The sequence below is a fragment of the Bos taurus genome, chromosome 1, assembly GCF_002263795.3.
Source record: "Bos taurus isolate L1 Dominette 01449 registration number 42190680 breed Hereford chromosome 1, ARS-UCD2.0, whole genome shotgun sequence".
NCBI classification, from domain to species: Eukaryota; Metazoa; Chordata; class Mammalia; order Artiodactyla; family Bovidae; genus Bos; species Bos taurus.
This window is the reverse complement of record NC_037328.1, coordinates 67,609,426-67,629,819: the sequence shown is the minus strand read 5'-3', so window position 1 is coordinate 67,629,819 and position 20,394 is coordinate 67,609,426. Positions and strand designations below refer to the sequence as shown.

The 20,394-nt window shown below is 37.5% G+C and overlaps 1 protein-coding gene across 5 annotated transcripts in view; it reads right to left on the bottom strand.

Annotated features, from left to right (window-relative positions):
- Nucleotides 1-20,394, bottom strand: part of SEC22A (SEC22 homolog A, vesicle trafficking protein) — an 82,032-nt gene that overhangs the window by 7,635 nt on the left and 54,003 nt on the right. For all 5 annotated transcript variants that reach the window (XM_059885078.1, XM_059885074.1, XM_024990015.2 and 2 more), the window contains 2 exon segments: nucleotides 16,965-17,080; nucleotides 3,152-3,217 (listed from right to left, as the gene is read on the bottom strand). In XM_059885078.1, the coding sequence (XP_059741061.1) occupies nucleotides 3,152-3,217; nucleotides 16,965-17,080 (182 nt within the window).

Genomic DNA, 20,394 nt, shown 5'->3' with positions numbered 1-20,394 from the left:
GGTACACTACTCTGGAAAACTGTTTGTTTCTTAATAAGCATGCAACTACCACGGCCCAGTAATTGTCCTCCTGGGCACTGAGCTCAGAGAAATGAAGAATTTTTTCACACAAAATCCCAACCATGAAAGTTTATAGCACCTTTATTTATAATAGCCAAAAACTAGAAACAATTCAGATGTCCTTTAAATGAGTGAAAGATCAAACAAACTGTGGTACAGCCATACCATGGAATACAATTCAGCAATAAAAAGGAACAAACCACTGACACATGCACGGATAAGCCTTCAGAATATTATGCTGAATAAAAAATGCCAACCACAAAAGGTTATATATACTATGTGGGTCCATTCATATAACACATTCAAAATGAGAAAATTATATTAATGGAGAACACAGGAGTGGTTGCCAGAGATTAAAGAGGGGTTGGGGCTGGGGCAGGAGGGAACTATAAAGGGCAACATGAGGAGTCTTTATGGTAAGGACTGTTATATACTTGACAGCATCAATATGCACTGTGATGTTGTATTATAGCTTTCCAAGGTGGTTACATTGCGGGGAAATGGATAAATGTTACGTAAGCACGCTTTATGACTCCAGGTGAGTCTAATTATCTCAAAATAAAGAGTCTAATAAGAAAAACAACTTCACATATTCATTTTATCTGCAACTTACATTGTAAACAATGAGCATATACCCCATATACAAAAACATACAAAAAAAGAATGAGATTAAAGCAAATGTTGTGAAATGTTAACAACTGGTGATTCTAGGTGTACCAGTTTCTCAACTTTTCTATAAGTCTAAAGGTTTCCAAAATAAAACACAGAAGGAAAAGCACAATCTCTAGTTTCTTCTGATTTCCTACTTTATGTTTTTGGTCATGCAATGCAGCTTGCAGGATGTTAGTGCCCAGATCAGGAATTGAGTCCATGCCCTCTGCTGTGGAAGCATGGAGTTCTAACCACTGAACTGCCAGGGAATTCCCAGATTTCCTATTGTAAATGTTCCATATCAAGATGATCTCTATCTGACTGAACCCTGTGATTCTGTAAGTATCCAGAGCCTGGAGGAAAAGGCAACAAACCATGCAGTAGCAGTCTTTGAGGTCTGATCTAAAGGAGATTAAAAAATATCCTGAAATTGGAGATACAGCATATCACATGGTAAAAGCTACTTAATTCTTCCTATGGGGAAATTATAGAAATATGCTAATCATATTTGGAAAGCATTCAGTTTCAAGCCTGTCAATATGAAGGACATTGTTTTTTTAATTTTCTTTTTTAAAGTATTTATCTGTTTACTTCTCAAGTTAAAAGAAGACCTGGGTGACACTGCTCCATCATGAGGCTACTCTTAAAACTATCAATACTTTCATCTGTTCTGAGAAAGTTACAGAGGTATGCCTATCCTTGGCAAGAGCACTGGTTCTAAGATCACTTAGCTTCAAGTCACTGACTGACTGTAAGAACGGTCTAGGCTGCTGTGAAAAATGGTGATAATAATAGGATTAGTGTGGGGCTTTCTTTGAGGATCAAATGGCGTAAGGAATGTAAAGGGCTTACCACAAAGGAAGAGCTCAACACATTTTTGCATTATTATTAGCATTTAAAATTATTTCATTAAGGTAAAACAGCTAAAAGTATATTTTATAAGGATAATCATTCATGAGACTATTTTAAAGTTAATATTTACCTCACATTGTTTTAGAATATGAAATAGTGCATATGTTATTAAGTTATACACTTACAGCATTATAAAAGTTATGCAAATATAGGAATTTTGCTTAGAGATAGCATGATATAGTGGAATGAATATGACATTTAAAATCTGAAGACCCAGTTCAGTTCTGAATCTACCACTTGCTGGCTATGTGATCTCAGGATAGTATTGAAACTGCTTCAGATTTCTCTTTTTCAAAAAAGTGAGGATGATATACCCTCTGTGATAGCCTGTAGAGATTAAAGGACGAAATCTGCACAAGAATATTTCATAAAATTAAAATACGTGTGACATCAATGAAGACAAGCTTTCATATCTCCTGCATGAAATGTCATTCATTATAACTCAATCTGTCAAATTTGACAGAAAAACAATTTCTAAAGCTAATATAAATGATTAAGAAAAACTAGGGGAATTTAAAAAATGGGGCCACTGAAACTAAAATTTCTAATGTCTTCACATAAAAGTCAAATGCATATATTTAATATATTTCCCTAAAGATTTCTTCTGAGTTTTAGGTACCCTTTTATTTGCAGGACTGCATCTAACATTTTTCTATGCAAGACAGAGAAATGTGACACCTATAAGTGTTAAGTCAAAAGGCCTTGCTTGCTCTAACATGTTTCAACAAAAACACTTGAATCTGGGTAATCAGCATGGTTAAATCTCCCTTCTCTAACATATCTGTGCCTCCTCTGGTCTTGTAAATGAGAGTATGTATCTCCCTATGATTCAGGTACAAAACCTCCTCTCTCCTGAAGTCTCAGATCTACCTGGTCTTCGAATCTCAGGGAGTCTTCCTTCTCAGCGTCCTTTCTTTTCCTATCCCTACTGCCATTACCTAGAGAAGGGGTAGGCTACCCACTCCAGTATTCTGGCCTGGAGAATTCCATGGACTGTGTAGTCCATGTGGTTGCAAAGAGCTGGAAACAACTGAGCCACTTTCACTTTCACTGCCATTACCATAGTTTAGGCTTTCATTACCTTCTGCCTCAAAACTAATATCATTACTTGTAGTCTCTCTGCTCTGACAATCTGCCCTATTCATCATTGCTAAATTAAATATCCTAAAATCCTGCTTTTGCTGTTCCCTCTTCACAGACCTCAAAAATACAAAATCCTCAACCTGGAGTAGAAGCAGAGGCTGCAAGTAGAATAATAAGTCACCAGAATATCTAGAAGTAGCCTTTACTGCCACAGGCTGATGACCTGCTGCCAATGAAGCCCCAGCACAGGAAGAGGGCTAACACTGAATTCACTGGGATCTATGTTCATTCAAAAGGGTCACAAAGCTAACAGAGGCTCAAACTGAAAAACGAGGCAAAGAACTCAGACATTATCTTATTTAAAGCGCCCAAGAAGTTAATTAGAAATGATACCTGAAATGAGCAATAACAGGAAGGTATTTCTTAAAAATGAGAGAGAACCTACCTGGTAAAGGCAGGCTGCTGTTCCAAGAAAAAATGCAACAATGTAATTTAAGTCCTCACCATCACTCTGCAAAAATAAAATAAAAAGTTATTCTTTCTGTGGAAGCCCATTTCCAAAAACAATCCATTGGGATAGGATATGACCTTTATGCACAAATGGTCAAAATTTTCAAAAGTGGAATATAAAAATACTCAAGAGTCCTAAAAGAGAAACATAAAACACATCATAAGAACCTGAGAGTGTGAGGTAGGGGAAGACTACCAGTGTTCTTCTAGGTCTGGGCTTCCCCATCAATTATATCTTACCCAAGAGAAGATGAAAGCCAATGGAAACAAGTTTCCGCGTAACGTTAAACGTGTCTCTACTTTCCACTAAAGAAACCATATGAAAATATACAATACCCCAGCAGCCTATAAAGCTAGGCCTGCTTATTGGGATTACTATTTGACTCAAATAAATACTGATAGTTTACATCTAGAACTAGCACATCACCAAACTGTCCAATGAAGTCATTTGACATGATTAAAATTTTTTAAAAAAGACAACTAAAATTGAAAAGCTACTGTCCACTAGAGTGTGCTAAATCCCAATGAGGAAATTCAGTGACATGTATTATGTTAAAATCACTCAGGAAAAACAGAGATAGATTATGCATAAGAGTATTTCTTTTAAAAGAAAACTAATAGAGACACGTAAAAACCCATTTTTTTCTACTCCTCTTTGGTTCCTTTTAAATATCTGTATTTCTCATGTCTTTTGATGGAGTAGAACATAAAGCCCACGCAGGAGCATCAAATTTCTTTTCTTCTAGGTAGAAACATTAAATTTGGCCCTTATTTTAGAAAAAAAAATCTCTCTATACAATAAAAATTTTCAGAAGACATGGGAGTGTCTCTCAGGACCATGAGTTCTTGAAATAACATAAAGCGAACAATTCCTTTTCCATTTGCTATTGGGCAACAGAAGTGCCTGTAAGGCAGAGAGAAAATGGCTTATCCTAGTGAGAGGATCTTAAAATAGAAACCATTAATCTGTCTGGGATGGTTAGACCAGTTCTATACCAGAGACAAGGAAGGTCAAGAAAAAGCCCTTCTACTTTAATAATTCTAAGACTTTTAAATAAGTTCTGCTTGATTGTTTTTTCTTCTGTCCTTTCAATGATCTTTTTTGATTATAAAAGTTCATGTTCATTGTAGAGAACCTGAAACAAAATGTTACAAAGAAGAAACTCACATAGTACATAATATCACAATTTTGGGAGAATTACTGCTAACCATTTATGTACTTCCTTCTAATCCTTTCTGTACAAAAATATATGTACTTTGAAAAAATGGAATCATACTTTTATGTATTTTTTAGTACTTCACACTATATCATAAAACATGTTCTTAAGATACTAAATATTTCCCAACCATTTAATTTGTAATGATTACATAACCTTTAACCGTGGGGCTATACAATAATTTCATTATTGTCTTAAAATCGAATATTATATTTTCCCTAAATTTACACTATCACTTTATAACTCTCTTAATTGCCTTTGGAACACTTAACAGCATGTTTCTGGAGTAGATCAGAACTGGGTTCAAATCTTTATTTATTAGCTAGCTGTATGACCATGGACTATTATTAATATTTAACTCCAATTCCCTTTTTTGAAAATAAAAGTTGTACAGAGTCAATGAAATATCAATAATATTTGGAAACACAAAGAACAGTAACGGACACAGTAAGTATTCAAAAACATTCACTAATTTCTCCTTCTCAAAGGTTACTATATGCATCATTTATCAGATAATTAGGATTACCTTTCAATATTGTTTAAATCTCTAATGTGCTAGCCTTGTTTTCTCACTGAGATCCTAACCGTCCTTCAAGGAAGAAAATGAATCTTACTACTTGCAAGAAACTGTGCACAAAGTGGGAATTCAACAAATGAATGCCAAATTGAGTTGTGCTTTGGAAAATCTTTATTTCCACTTAGTAAAGAGAATATTTATAAACATATTCTTCTTTCAAAAAATAGTCATTCATTAAACACTGATGGCCCAAGTACTGTGTTATGCAACCAAGGACAGAAAACAAGTCAACACAAAATGAGGAAGCTCAACTCTAATCAGGAAGGCAGATATAGAAAGTAACAATTTACATCCAAAGTGGTAACTGATGGGATAGGTGTATGTATAGGGTACTAAGGGAGCCTACTGGAGACACATTTAATTCTGGAGAAAAAAAGGATCAGGGAAGGTTTGTCACAGAAAGTAAAGCTTAATTTGCATCTTGAAGGATAAACCAGTAGGCAAGGTAGGACAAGAATTCCAGGCAAACGGAGTAGCTTGTACAGTTTTAAGAGGATAGGATGACTCCAAGGTCTCCTATTTAGGCAACATTTGAATGATACCATACACTAAGTTGGCCTTTCCTGGTGGTTCAGGTGCTGCAATGTGGGAGACCTGGGTTCGATTCCTGGGTTGGGAAGATCCCCTGGAGGAGGGCGTAGCAACCCACTCCAGTATTCTTGCCTGGAGAATCCCCATGGACAGAGGAGCCTGGCGGGCTACAGTCCATGGAGTCACAAAAAGTCGGACACGACTGAGAGACTAAGCATGCACAAACACTAAGTTGGGAATATAGGAGGAAAAATGGGCTTGAGGGAAGAAAATATGAGTTCATTCTGGACTCAGGTATTTTGGAGTTGCTCATGAGATATTCAAAAAATAAGTTTAGTAGCCATTTAAGTCAGCTTCAGGGAAGAGTTTAACCTAGAGATCTAGTTCAGTAGTCAAATATTTAAATAGTAGTTAAATGAAATAAAGGAGTATGACAACGAAATGCAAAATATATTTCTTGACTGGCTGATAGACTGTAGAGAGGAAAAAATATAAATATAAAGGATATTTGGGGTCAAATATGAATTGTGAAATCTAAAAATAGATTTTATTATTAGCTAATACTGCATTGGTCTTCTGGAGAAGGCAATGGCACCCCACTCCAGTACTGTGGCCTGGAAAATCCCATGGGCGGAGGAGCCTGGTAGGCTGCAGTCCATGGGGTTGCGAAGAGTCAGACACGACTGAGCGACTTCACTTTCACGCATTGGAGAAGGAAATGGCAACCCACTCCAGTATTCTTGCCTGGAGAATCCCAGGGACAGAGGAGCCTAGTGGGCTGCAGTCCATGGGGTTGCGAAGAGTCAGACACAACTGAGCGACTTCACTTTCACTTTTCACTTTCACGCATTGGAGAAGGAAATGGCAACCCACTCCAGTATTCTTGCCTGGAGAATCCCAGGGACAGAGGAGCCTAGTGGGCTGCCATCTATGGGGTTGCACAGAGTCGGACACGACTGAAGTGACTTAGCAGCAGCAGCAGCATTGGTCTTCAGTTTCTTTGGTTTAATAAAGGTATTGTGATTACGCAGGAGAATGTTCTAGTCCTAAAGACAGACATATTGAATAATTTTGGAATACATCTGTCATAATACTGACAATTTTACTTTCCAATGATTCAGAAAAAAAGAAAATAAAGCGAGAAAGGAAGAAAGAATGGCAGGTATGTAACAGTTCAGTTCAGTCACTCAGTCGTGTCTGAATCTTTGTAACCCCATGGACTGCAGCATGCCAGGCTTCCCTGTCCATCAACAACTTCCGGAGCTTACTCAAATTCATGTCCATCAAGTCGGTGATTCCATCCAACTATCTAATCCTCTGTCGTCTCCTTCTTCTCCCGCTTTCAATCTTTCACAGCATCAGGGACTTTTCCAACGAGTCAGTACTTCACATCAGGTAAAGTACTGGAGCCAAAGTGTTGGAGCTTCAGCTTTAGCACCAGTCCTTCCAATGAATATTCAGGACTGATTTCCTTTAGGATGGACTGGTTGGATCTGCTTGCTGTCCAAGGAAGGCTCAAGAGTCTTCAACACCACAGTTTAAAAGCATCAATTCTTTAGTGCTCAGCTTTCTATATAGTCCAACTCTCACATCCATACATGACTACTGGAAAAACCGTAGCTTTGACTAGATAGATCTTTGTTGGCAAAGTAATGTCTTTGCTTTTTAATATGCTGTCTAGGTTGATCATAGCTTTTCTTCCAAGGAGTAAGTGTCTTTTAATTTCATAGCTTTCCTTCCAAGGAGCAAGTGTCTTTTAATTTCATGACTGCAGTCACCATCTGCAGTGAGCCCCCCCAAATTTTTGGAGCCCCCCAAAATAAAGTCTCTCACTGTTTCAACTGTTTCCTCATCTATTTGCCATGAAGTGATGGGACCAGATGCCATGATCTTAGTTTTATGAATGTTGAGCTTTAAGCCAACATTTTCACTCTCCTCTTTCACTTTCATCAAGAGGCTCTTTAGTTCTTCTTTGCTTTCTGCCATAAGGGTGGTGTCATCTGCATATCTGAGGTTATTGATATTTTTCACAGTAATCTTGATTCCAGCTTATGCTTCATCCAGCCCGGCATTTCTCATGATGTACTCTACATATAAGTTAAATAAGCAGGGTGACAATATGCAGCCTTGACATACTCCTTTCCTGATTTGGAACCAATCTGTTGTTCCATGTCCAGTTCTAACTGTTGCTTCTTGACTTGCATACAGATTTCTCAGGAGGCAGGTCAGGTGGTCTGATATTTCCATCCCTTTAAGAATTTTCCACAGTTTGTTGGATTCCACACAGTCAAAGGCTTTGGCAAAGTCAATAAAGCAGAAATAGATGTTTTTCTGGAACTCTCTGGCTTTTTCAGTGATCCAACATATGTTGGCAATTACATCTCTGGTTCCTCTGCCTTTTCTAAAACCAGCTTGAACATCTGGAAGTTCATGGTTCATGTACTACTGAAGCCTGGCTTGGAGGATTTTGAGCATTACTTTGCTAGTGTGTGAGATGAGGGCAATTGTGGGGTAGCTTGAACATTCTTTGGCATTGCCTTTCTTTGGGATTGGAATGAAAACTGACCTTTTCCAGTCCTGGGGCCACTGCTGAGTTTTCCAAATTTGCTGGCATATTGAGTGCAGCACTTTCACAGCATCATCTTTTAGGATTTGAAATAGCTCAGCTGGAATTCCAACACCTCCACTAGCTTTGTTCGTAGTGATGCTTCCTAAGGCTCACTTGACTTTGCATTCCAGGAAGTCTGGCTATAGGTGAGTGATCACACCATCGTGGTTATCTGGGTCATGAAGATCTTTTTTGTATAATTCTTCTGTGTATTCTTGCCACCTCTTCTTAATATCTTTTGCCTGTGTTAGGTCCGTAACATTTCTTTCCTTTATTGTGCCCTTCTTTGCATGAAAATTTTCCCTGGTATTTCTAATTTTCTTGAAGAAATCTCTAGTTTTTCCCATTCTATTGTTTTCCTCTATTTCTTTGCATTGATCACTTATCTCTCCTTGCTATTCATTGGAACTCCACATTCGAATGGGTATATCTTTCGTTTTCTCCTTTGCCTTTAGCTTCTCTTCTTTTCTCAGCTATTTGTAAGGCCTCCTCATGCAACCATTTTGCCTTTTTGCATTTCTTTTTCTTGGAGATGGTCTTGATCACTGCCTCTTGTACAATGTCATGAACCTCCATCCATAGTTCTTCAGGCACTGTCTATCAGATCTAAACCCTTGAATCTATTTGTCACTTCCACTATATAATTGTAAGGCATTTGATTTAGGTCATACCTGAATGGCCTAGTGGTTTTCCTTACTTTCTTCAATTTAAGTCTGAATTTGGAAATAAGAAGTTCATGATCTGAGCCACAGTCAGTTCCCGGTCTTGTTTTTGCTGACTGTATAGATTCTACATCTTTGACTGAAAAGAATATAATCAATATGATTTCTATATTGACCATCTGCTGATGTCCATGGTAGTCTTCTTTTCGCTGTTGGAAGAGGGTGTTTGCTATGACAAGTGCATTCTCTTGTCAAAACTCTGTTAGCCTTTGCCCTGCTTCATTCTGTATTCCAAGGCCAAATTTGCCTGTTACTCCAGGTGTTTCTTGACTTCCTACTTTTGCATTCCAGTCCCCTATAATGAAAAGGACATCTTTTCTGGGTGTTAGTTGTAGGTCTTCATAGAACCGTTCAACTCCAGCTTCGTCAGCATTACTGGTTGGGGCACAGACTTGGATTACTGTGGCAATGAATGGTTTGGTAGCTGTTAATTGTATTGCTTTTTAAAACCTTTCTGTAAGTCTGAATTCTTTCAAAATAAAATGGTGTGTGGTGGGGGAAACAGGGATACAAATGAAAAAAAAAAAATGCTTTTCAGTCACTAACAAGAATCTCTATATACTGCCATGAAATGATTTACATAGTTAGATGGAAAAAGATTCAAATCAATATGAATAATACACTGACATTTACAAAGGAATAATTTTAAAAGAATATATAAGTAAATCTATAAATACATACGTATTAACATATATGGGCTCCCCTGGTGGCTCACTGGTAAAGAATCCACCTGCAATGCAGGAGACCTGGGTTCAATTCCTGGGTTGGGAAGATCCCCTGGAGAAGGGAACGGCTACCCACTCCAGTATTCTGGCCTAGAGAACTCCATGGACTGTATAGTCCATGGGGTTGCAAAGAGTCAGACACAACTGGGCAACTTTCACTTCATTTCACTAACATATGCACATAGTCTCTCTAGAAGGATACACCAGTGGTTGACTCTGGGGAGGAGAAATGGGAAGAGAATTGCCTATTATGAAAATTACAGGCTTGAAATTTACCATGTACATATTTTACTTGTGTATGCATGACTATTGATGTCTGTAGATATACACACATTAACTTTTTTAAAAGTCATTATGAAAATATCCAAGAAGATGTAGACTTAAAAGAATATAAAGCCAAGCACATGACACAAACCCTACAATTTAAAGGACAGGTGGAGGACAAAATTTACCAAATAAACTGAACAACAAGAAGAGAAAGGAAAAAAGATACAATAGGAAAAATTGTTTCATGGAAATGAAGGGATGAGATTATGTCAAGAATAAAGTAAACCATGAAACTATTAACAGTGATCTATTTTATTTGGTTCTAAGTTTTCTAAAATAAACATTATTTTTGAATTTAAACAATGAATTATTTTCAAAAGCAAGCACTGAACAACATGTGTGATAAGACAGGACACGTAAAACAAGACCTCTAGAGCGGCTGCAGTATCTGGTTACCCGAAGGACACAGGTGAACTTAATGGTCACTGAAAGAATTATAAGGGCAGAAAGGGATCATGGTCAACCAAGAGAACAGAGGTAAGGGAATAGGGGCACAGTGTAGTCTATGCTTTCAAAATATTAGGAGGGAACATACATCTAGAAGTTTTTTAGGGGTGTTTTGTTTGTTTTTTTTAAGATCAGCAGGCTATAACATACTTATGAGCTGAGAGAACAGAGCCAGTAGAGAGGAAGCATATGAAAAACAGATGAATAGCTACAGGCTGGGGAAACATGGGGCAGAGGTTTAAAGAGAGACAAAAGTGGGAGTCAGTGGGGGCAGGGTGGACAGGAGATGGGATTAAGGGTGGGGCAGGGAAGAAAGGGCTGAAGTAAAGAGTTCAAATGTTTTAAAATCATATTCACCTTCAGAGGATGCTAGGATATCAATATACTGCTTGAGAAATAACTAATAAAAGGAAAGAATTTTTTAAAATGAGGATGTCAAGGTAAGCAGAAGCTTCCTATGATAGCCACAAAATGTATTAGAATGATACTATTTAAAGGTCTGTAATAATTGAGAAACATTCACTTTTTAAACTTCAGTGAAAAAAAGGACACAAAGTTACATAATGGTATGATATGTGTGTATATATATGGTAGATATGAATAAAATAAGAGAAAATTGGGAGATTTTTCTTTTTTTCTTTATACTTTTCCTTCCAACTCTTTATGCACAGAGCACATGAAAAATGCATTTATTTTTTTTAAGAAAGCAATCACTGCGTCTTAACATAGATATAATACTACTAAAGAAATAAAAACTTTCATTGAGCTTTAATAGGTACATAATTTGTTTAAAAGGTAGTAACAAATCTATGGGAAATAAAGAACTCCAGGAATAAAAGCAAGTTGACTTTTAGTTATAGTATCCATTACAAACAATTTGGGGTCGCAAAGAGTCGCACACGACTGAGCGACTGAACTGAACTGAACAAACAATTTTAGAATCAGAGCCGTAGTAATGAAGTGATCCTTGAGCCTATGTAGTCTAAAACTTTCCTCTAGCAAAATAGAAAAATGAGATCCAAGAAGGTAAAATAACCCATCCAAGGTCACAAAGTTTGCTATTGGCAAATGTGACCCAGGTATTCTGACTTCTAGGTCAGCATTTCCAATTCTGTATCAAAATACTCGTTATTTTTTCTAGTGCACCACATGTGAATTACTTCTGGTTGGCATCAGCCTAATTAAGATCATCCTTCCAAGGCTGATCCTTAAAAGCACACAGGAAAAGTAAGCCCAATGTGATAAAAGCTTATGCATTCGTGAGGTGTCAATTCACAATAACATGTCTAAACCCAGAACAAAGTATGGAAATGAGCGAAAATAATCTAATTTACACGTTACTGTGAACACCAAATCAAATTTACCAACTTGAAAAAGAGCTGTACTCATCCTAAACCTCCCCAGTCTGAACTTAGATACCAAAGAAAAACTTCAGTACTGGGCATTGTAATAAATCGCTTGTTATCACCCTAAGAATCAGTTATTAATCCAGAAGAAACAAACTTGTGCTGAACCTTCAAAGACATTAACTACACAGGAATGTTAATTCCTGTGGGTTCTCAAATTTAAATTGCCTCAGGCACCAAGTTACATACTAGAAGATAAATGTGGCAATCAGTTTTAATACTTAAGGAGAGTATTTAGAATTCACAGCCTTAAAAAATCAAATTTGAAATTAATATCAATATATTGTTCACACTCAGGACACACACTATACATTTTCAGCTAGATCTAAAAATATGGCCCCCAAATAAAACCTTTGCTTTTAAATCAAGTATTAAAGAAATGCTGAAGCCACTTAATCTAGGTACTGTCTTGGCACTTCCTCTGTTACTACTATGATCTGCTGCTGCTAAGTCGCTTCAGTCGTGTCCAACTCTGTGCGACCCCATAGACGGCAGCCCACCAGGCTCCCTCGTCCTTGGGATTCTCCAGGCAAGAACACTGGAGTGGGTTGCCATTTCCTTCTCCAATGCATGAAAGTAAAAAGTGAAAGTGAAGTCACTCAGTTGTGTCCAACCCTCAGCGACCCCATGGACTGCAGCCTACCAGGCTCCTCTGTCCATGGGATTTCCCAGGCAAGAGTACTAGAGTGGGTTGCCATTTCCTTCTCCAACTAGCGTGTGAGATGAGTGCAATTGTGCTGTAGTTTGAGCATTCTCTGGCATTGCCTTTCTTAGGGATTGGAATGAAAACTATTTCCAGTTCTGTGATAGCTATGTCTTTTTTTTCTTTAGCATCCTTGCATTTTAACTGGGGGCATGGCTGCTGAGCTTCATGTCCAGCTTCTCTTACAGATAGGTGCGGCCATATGACTAAGTCTGTACCAGTGGGGTGTGATTAGATACAGGTAAGTTCAGAACAGATAAAGGCTTAAGACCCATGTTCGGGATTTTGCACTCAAGTCTACACAGTGGACCACCTCAAAAAGATCTACTTTATTGATCAAAAATAATCTACAGCAACTGTAGAGATTATTCTGAACACAAAGTACAGTGATGAAGGAGAAAAGGCTAAGAAGTATGTCTTAAGTTCAGTGGCTTTAATGAGAATAAAAAGAACATTTTAACCAACACAAGTCACAAACAATGATAAAAGAGATGCTGAGGGAAGAGTAAAAGAGAGAGAACTCAGGTCCCTAATTTTGTATATATTTTCTTTCAGGTTAATTCAAGCTATAAAGGATGTACTGTTGAAGTTAATCTAGTTTGCAAGCCTAAACTCATCCTGCTAAGAGCTCTAAGTTTATCACAGTGCTCTCTGCAATCACATTTTTCTCCATTTGTTAGCCTATTGTCCATTCCATCTTTCAGGAATCCAACACTACATAGCACTCCTTCATTATTTTCATTACAAGACAAGGAAACATATCTCCAAGTTCCAGTCACTTACCAGAACATTCTCTCTATACAGATGTAAAAACCCCAATAATTGGAACAATGGGAATCTCTACTTTTGGTCCAGTGAATTTCCAAAAGCAGTAATTCTCATTTAGGTGAGAGGATCAAAATTTGCTGGAAAATACCTTAAAACTACCAACGAGTGACAAAGTACCTGTAGATTACATTCCCCCAACTTTGTACTCTTTTGTTCCCTCACTCCTCTCTTAAAGCAGCACTGTTTTAGGAACCTCAACTGTTGATGAGTGTATTTGGGTTATGGCAGAACAAAGACTTAAAACAATGCTGAGAGAGTAACATAACCAGGTGTCCCTAGCCTCCAGACAGCTAAAAACCCTACATGGAACAATTTACAGTTCCCCGGGTCAAGTGAGAAAGCAATGTTGTTGGGGTGAATTTAGTCTAGGACGACAGTGAAAAAGAATTCCATATCAACCATCAGAAAGACACATCTTCAAAGATATAAGCATCCCAAACTATAAAAGACCACTGTAACTTCCCATTCATAATTCACCCCATGCTGCTTTCATACCCCACCACCACAGTTTTAAGGAACCGTTTAAAATAAAAAACCCTGAAGCTCCTAGGGAAACTGTAGACTCTAAGAGACAATAAGAAGCTTCAAAAATGTAGGGAAAATGCTCAGCTTCCTCTTACCCTCCAAGAAAACATATACCTTTACTCTGCCTGAAATTTCTGTTTCTTGAAAATCTACCTATTAATTTGGATTAAGAAAAGTGTTTTCCAGATTACATAATAGGTGCTAATAAATATTAATTTTTAGCATTTAAAATCTAAATGTCATATATTTATATGGTTCAAAAAGTAAAAATTAAGAAGATACATATTGTGAAGATTCCCAATCCTACTCTGCTTCCTATCTATCCAGTTCCCACCACATTTATTGGTTTCTTATCTTTCCAGACTTTCCTTGTGCAAATTAATGCAAATTACAGTTATTTCCCAGGACATCTTGATGAGGGGAGCTGGGGGCCAAGCTGAGAGAGACTGGTGGGTACAATTTCAGAGAACCTGCTCTGTCTCTCAGTGGCTTTCTCAAAATGGCCATAGTTCTCAGACAGCAAAAATTTGTATATCTGACTATGAAATACAAATCAGACTCCTGAACCCAGGCTCCATTCTGGCTAGGGCTCTGGTGTCCCTACCTGGCCCGTGTGAAGGGGAACACTCTGCCACTCTGTTAGAAAAGAAAGCCCCATCCACCATTTCTTAAGAGCTGGCCAAGTGTAACAAGCTGTACTTTAACTAAGTAGAGCCACACCTAATGAAATATCAAAGTCAGAGAATGTGCCTCCAGTCTTTGCTTTAATTTGGTGGTAGTGGGGAGGTGTGTGTACGGATGAACAGACTGCTATCTTTAGAGCAGTTTCAGGTTTACAGAAAATTTAAGCAGATGGTACAGCGAGTTCCCATATATCCACTCTTTCCCCTACTCACTTTCCTCTATCATTAACATCATGCACTAACATTGCAACTGATGAACCAATAGTGACATACTATTATTAACTGAAGTCCATGGTTTACATTAGGGCCCACTCTTTGTGTTGTACATTCTACTGGTTTTGACAAATGTATAATGACATTGGGCTTCCCTGGCGGCTCAGACAGTAAAGAATCTGCTTGCAATGCAGGAGACCCAGGTTCGATCCCGGGGTTGGGAAGATTCCCTGGAGAAAAGAATGGCTACCCACTCCAGTATTCTTGCCTGGAGAATTCCATGGACAGAGCAGCCTGGTGGGCTACAGTCCTTGGAGTCGCAAATGGGTCAGACACGACTGAGCAACTAACACTATATGTGCACTATAAGGACACAACCACCATTATAATAAGAACAGTTTCACTGCCCGAAAATCCTCATGCTCCCTTCCTCCATCCCTCCAAATCTTTTCACTTATTGTCTTTAGAGTTTTGCCTTTTTCAAAATGTCGTATAGTTAAAATCACTTAGTATATAGTTTTTTTTTTCAAACTGGCTTCTTTCATTAAGCAATATGAACTTAAGGTTTAGCCATGTCTTTTTGTAGCTTGATAGCTCACTTCTTTTTATTACTGAATAATATTCCACTGTATAGTTTGCTGAAATCTGTTTATCCATTCACCATTCACTTTTTTTTTTTTAAGATGATGGATTTATTTGGATGTATTTTGCCATTTTTTTTTTTTTTTGGTTGTGCTGCACACCATGTGGAAACCTTAATTCCCTTACTGGGGATTGAACCCATGTCCCCTGCATTGGAGAGGACAGGGGTTCAATCCCCAGTAAGGAGTCTTATTAACCACTGGACTACCAGGGAAGTCTCCTTCATTTTATAAGAAATGAAACTGAGGAACCAGAAAGTAAGGTGAACAATTCAAGGTCACAGAGCTAATCAGCTCAGCTGGAGTCAACTCTCTCTCTCACTCTTCCACAAACAAAAATCAGCTCTCACACTTCTATGTGACTGTTCTTTCCACTATATCAAGTTTTTTTTTTTTTTTTAAAGGCAAGAGAAGATCTTATTTATTAGCTTTTTCCAGTCAGCAGTCTCCAAATTGCCTTTGTTTCTTTCTGGCAGGTTGTTTAAGTGGTTTGAAATTGATGCCTTACTAGAATAAAGCTAAACAGCTCAGCAACCAGGGCAGGAATGCCCAGAGACAGCAGCCAGCTGCCCTGTGCCTGAAAGGGAACAGGGGCTTTACCTACAGGCCCGGATGTTCAGGAGAGGAGCTGGGAAGTCATAAGAAGACCCCCAATCCCCCTGGAGGGATAGCTCTGCTGCCTGAAAGCTGTGATGTCCTCTGCTCTTGGCTTCATATGGCTGAGGACTTTCAGAGGGTACTCAAGATGCCACTCTCTTGCGTATTCCCCAAACTAACAGCAACTTTAAAACAGAATATAAAGTGCCTTGACTGGGTTCTTACAAATGATATTTTTAGCATAATACTGGCCAAAAAAAAAAAGAACTAATTTACAATGTGTAAGTGTCAAAAACTCTTCAGAGAATGTGAGTAAAAACAGGGAAAGGAAAAGGGGAGATGTGTGTAACTTCAAGAAAGGAAGTTTCAAAAGTTTACAAAAAGTAAGAGAAAAAGTATGTTCTGATAGCTATAGTCTCCGGAAGAAACTCCTCTGGAAAACAAAATAGTTGGCAATATCTGAAAAAATTAGCGATTTCAGAGGTAGCCATCAATAAAAAAGAAAAAAAGGAGATAACTAGGTAGGAAATCCAAAAGCAGGATGAAAACCTGCCTATGAGTGCTCTCCTCTTTCTTCTGCTTATCTCTGTCTACTCAGGTGCTTCCAGGTCCTGCTCACCGCCCCCCTCAGAGCTTCCTGCTCGTATCCTGACTCCTCCTTCAAACTCTCTGTACTTGTCATTTATTTGTGGACTTCTCTGCCTCCCAATTCAATTCCAGGGCCTGAGACTGCAAGGCCCTTGTCACACATATCTTGGTTTCTCCAGAATACCTCTAAGCAGTGCCTCCTGCAGAGCAGATAATAAATAAATATTTGTTAGTTAAGTCGAAGAAGCCAACTAGAAAGTAGTGTTTTTAAGGGGAGAGGAAACTAGAGTAGTATAAAGGATACAAAATCTGAGCACATTAAGTTGTACTAATAACCAAATCTAAATCAATTGTGTAACAAGTGGAATCAAAAGGCACAGTCATCTGAAATTGCAAAAATAGCACAGTACCTGCAGGAGACTTTCTATGGCATGAAAGCCTCGAATTAAATTCAGAGCAGCACATAAAAGACTAAGGATAAATGCCACAATCCCTGAAAGAGTTGCTGGTTCCAGTCTCTGGTGAGCTGAAAAATAAAAAAAATGATCAGAAATGAACATCAATATCTCACATCAATACCTATACTTATATAAAATGAAATTCACTGCTTAATTTATATGGATCAAATATTGGTGAATCTTCAAAAAATGATTATGCCTTACAAATTACATATTTTTTAAAATGCAAAATGTCTGACATGACAGCTTCATTCCCTTGAACTCAAGTTAACTTTTTTTCTACATTTTTAACAAAGACACCTAATTTGCATTTGAGGTACATGGCGCTAAGGAGTTCTCACATTCGCCAGTAAACCATATAGGAAAAAAATCTTATTGCCTAAATATGTCTACCATTTACAAGTAGCTGCAAATATGTATATTTTTTTAGCTGCAAATATTTGCGAAGGTGACTTTGCTCAGAAATTCACTGCATAATTCCTATTTTTTCTGAAAATGCTTAGGAAACATTTTAAAGGACAAACATAGCTTGCTTTTAAGCAAAGCTCTTCCTTATTTGGGTCCCAGGGCTATAAATACCACAGGGTATATGCGAAAGCTCATCTATAACCACTGATTTGAACTCTGTAATAGAATGGACTCTTACAGTTATGAGGCTCCTGGTCTCTGAAGACCACTTGAAGATAAAACAACAGTTGATGAAGTGACCAGTTTATTTTACAGACACATGCCCTATCCATCGGGGCTTTACGGTATAACACATTTAGATATACAATAGCTTCCCTTCATCATTCTGCAGTTAACAAAATTAACTATAGAGTCTAAATGAAAACACAAAACTAAATACATAATCATCTAGACCTCAAAAGGGAGAGAGAGGGAAAAAGAGGACAACAGAACTATATTTAGATCATTTTATTTTAAATCACTGAAGTGTAAAAGCCCTAACAATGAAGTTAATGAGGTAGAACATTAATATAAAGGCTTAAATCTTTGCAACTTATATTCAACCATTACAGCAGAAAAACATCCCTAAATAATTCATAAAAACACAAAAACCCACATGTCACGAAAAAAAGTTATTCCTCAAATTCAGTAGGAATCCAAATATAGGATATATTTTCTTAAATTTCTTCTGTGCCAAAGCTAACTGCTTGTTCTCCCAGTTAATTTCCTTGAGATTAATATGAAAGCAAAAACTAAATGTCTTTGTAAAGTATTGGTACCAGATTTTCTATCACTAGAGAAAAAAATCGCACAACTTAAGAATCTATCCAATGGTCTAACAATTAGTCCTACTCTGCATCCCTCCTCCATCCTTCTCCACTCCCTCTGGGTAGTAAGGGGGAACTGACCTCCAAGTTAAAAAAAAATCCTTAGCAAGGACCTCAAGCACAAAGCTACTTGATAACTAAACAGGTTACAGAAATAACACTTCTAATGCCCATGGGATTTTCCAGGCAAGAGTACTGGAGTGGTTGCCATTGCCTTCTCCGAAAGTATACAAGTTTATCTTACCAAAAAACCAAACAGTAATCTATACTGTAATTAAGAACCATAGCCTTTTGTGGTCAAGTAAGGAATGGCCGTGCTTGAATGAAAAAATATTACCATTTTAATGTGTTGATCAATACCTATTTAAGAAATAAATAATAATATTTACCAAGTTTCTAAGACTTGCCTCTTAGGCCCTTGGAACACTCTCTTTATAATGATAGTATATGACTTAAAAATTATTTCAAATAACTAGAAACATTTTTAAAGGCATTAAAGCAAATGACAAGCCTCCTTTAACAAGGACAAGGCACAAATTATGCTAAAGGACAGGCTGGAAAGGTGCCAAATCACAAGAAAGAATATTCTCAAGTGGAGATTCCCCCACTCCCACCCCATCCCCTTCCTAAGACCTGTGGGAATGCTTACTAAGAAAAACTCCACCTGCACAGAATGTGAGGCTGACACTTTGTAAGGACACTTTCTCATTTTAATGAATTGAACGAGATATTTAATCACATTTCAATGAATTATATTACATATTTTTTATTTTATAAAACAGATTTTAGATGAATTATTATCCACAAATGCTTACTTCACATTTTAATTTGGCACCATGATACGTACTATTAGGTATAAAGCAGGTTTAGAACAGTAAGAAACAAAGAAATGAGAGGTGATATAGAAAATAATAGTTTTGTTTAATTCAAAATAACACTACCAGGTCACTTTTTATTTGTTTAGCTATTATTGTCTTCTGCTATGATGCTTTTTTTTTAGTCTCCTTGAGCCCAATAACTGCATTTTCACATCAAAATTAAAATTTTAATGAACCAATGATTAAAGGAAAGTTTAAAAAAATTCCTAAAGAAGTAAGAGCAAATCCCTTGGAACAAAAGGGCTATTAGCAGACTCAGTGGAAGAAACCCAGGTTTGATTGAGAATGGAGACATTTTAAACATATCAAACTTGAAGTGATGGTGAGATATGAGATATGTTTAATAAGCAACTGAAGAATGCAAGAAAGGTGAGTTGGAAAAACAGATGAGGTCTGCATCTGATGGTAAGGGCTTGGATGAGATTATACTGAAGGAAGTGAGCCAACAGCAAACCCTTGGTAAACACTGCCTTCACAGAAAGGAAGAGGAGGCAGGGAAGACAGATGTAAAACAAACAGAAGAAGAGGGAGCAACAGAAGCTCAGGAAAGGGAGACCATCAAGAAGACATGGATTACAATGTCTGTAAACAGGCCAAAGACAATGTGAACTGAAAAAGAAAAAAGATTCGATTTACTGACTAAGATGGTTCTGACTCTTCAGAAAGTATTCAATGGTGAAGGCAAAATTCAGACTGCAAGAAGTTCAATAACTAGTAAAGGTAAGAGACAGAAGCAGTAAGTGAACACTTCCGCAGTTACAGGAGAGGAAAACAGAACGACAGCCTGACAGATACAACAGGATTGAAAAATAATTATTTTTCCCCAGTAATGGGGTGGAAGAAAGAGACTTTAAAAAATTTATAGGTGGAACAACCAATTCAGAGAAGAAGAAATAGAAGAATCAAGAGAAAAGAAAAATAATTGGTGAAACAGAGTACCAGAACAGTCATAGTGAGTATTCAAAAAGATGGTCCCATTCTAACCTCAAACCTCCTCATAATACTAGTGTCTATGCTGAGTCAAAGACAAAGTTCAGAAGTTGCAGTCATTCAATGATGTCCAAAACACCTGAAGACACAGGTTTTAAAATGCAGAGAAATTTCAAGTCAGTTCTATCTAAATAAGCATACCTTATTACTAAATTATGACTGAGACTAATTGTAAGGTACAAAAACACACTATTTTTTTCACTACAAGACCCTTTCTTATCATTACCACTTGTCAAAAAT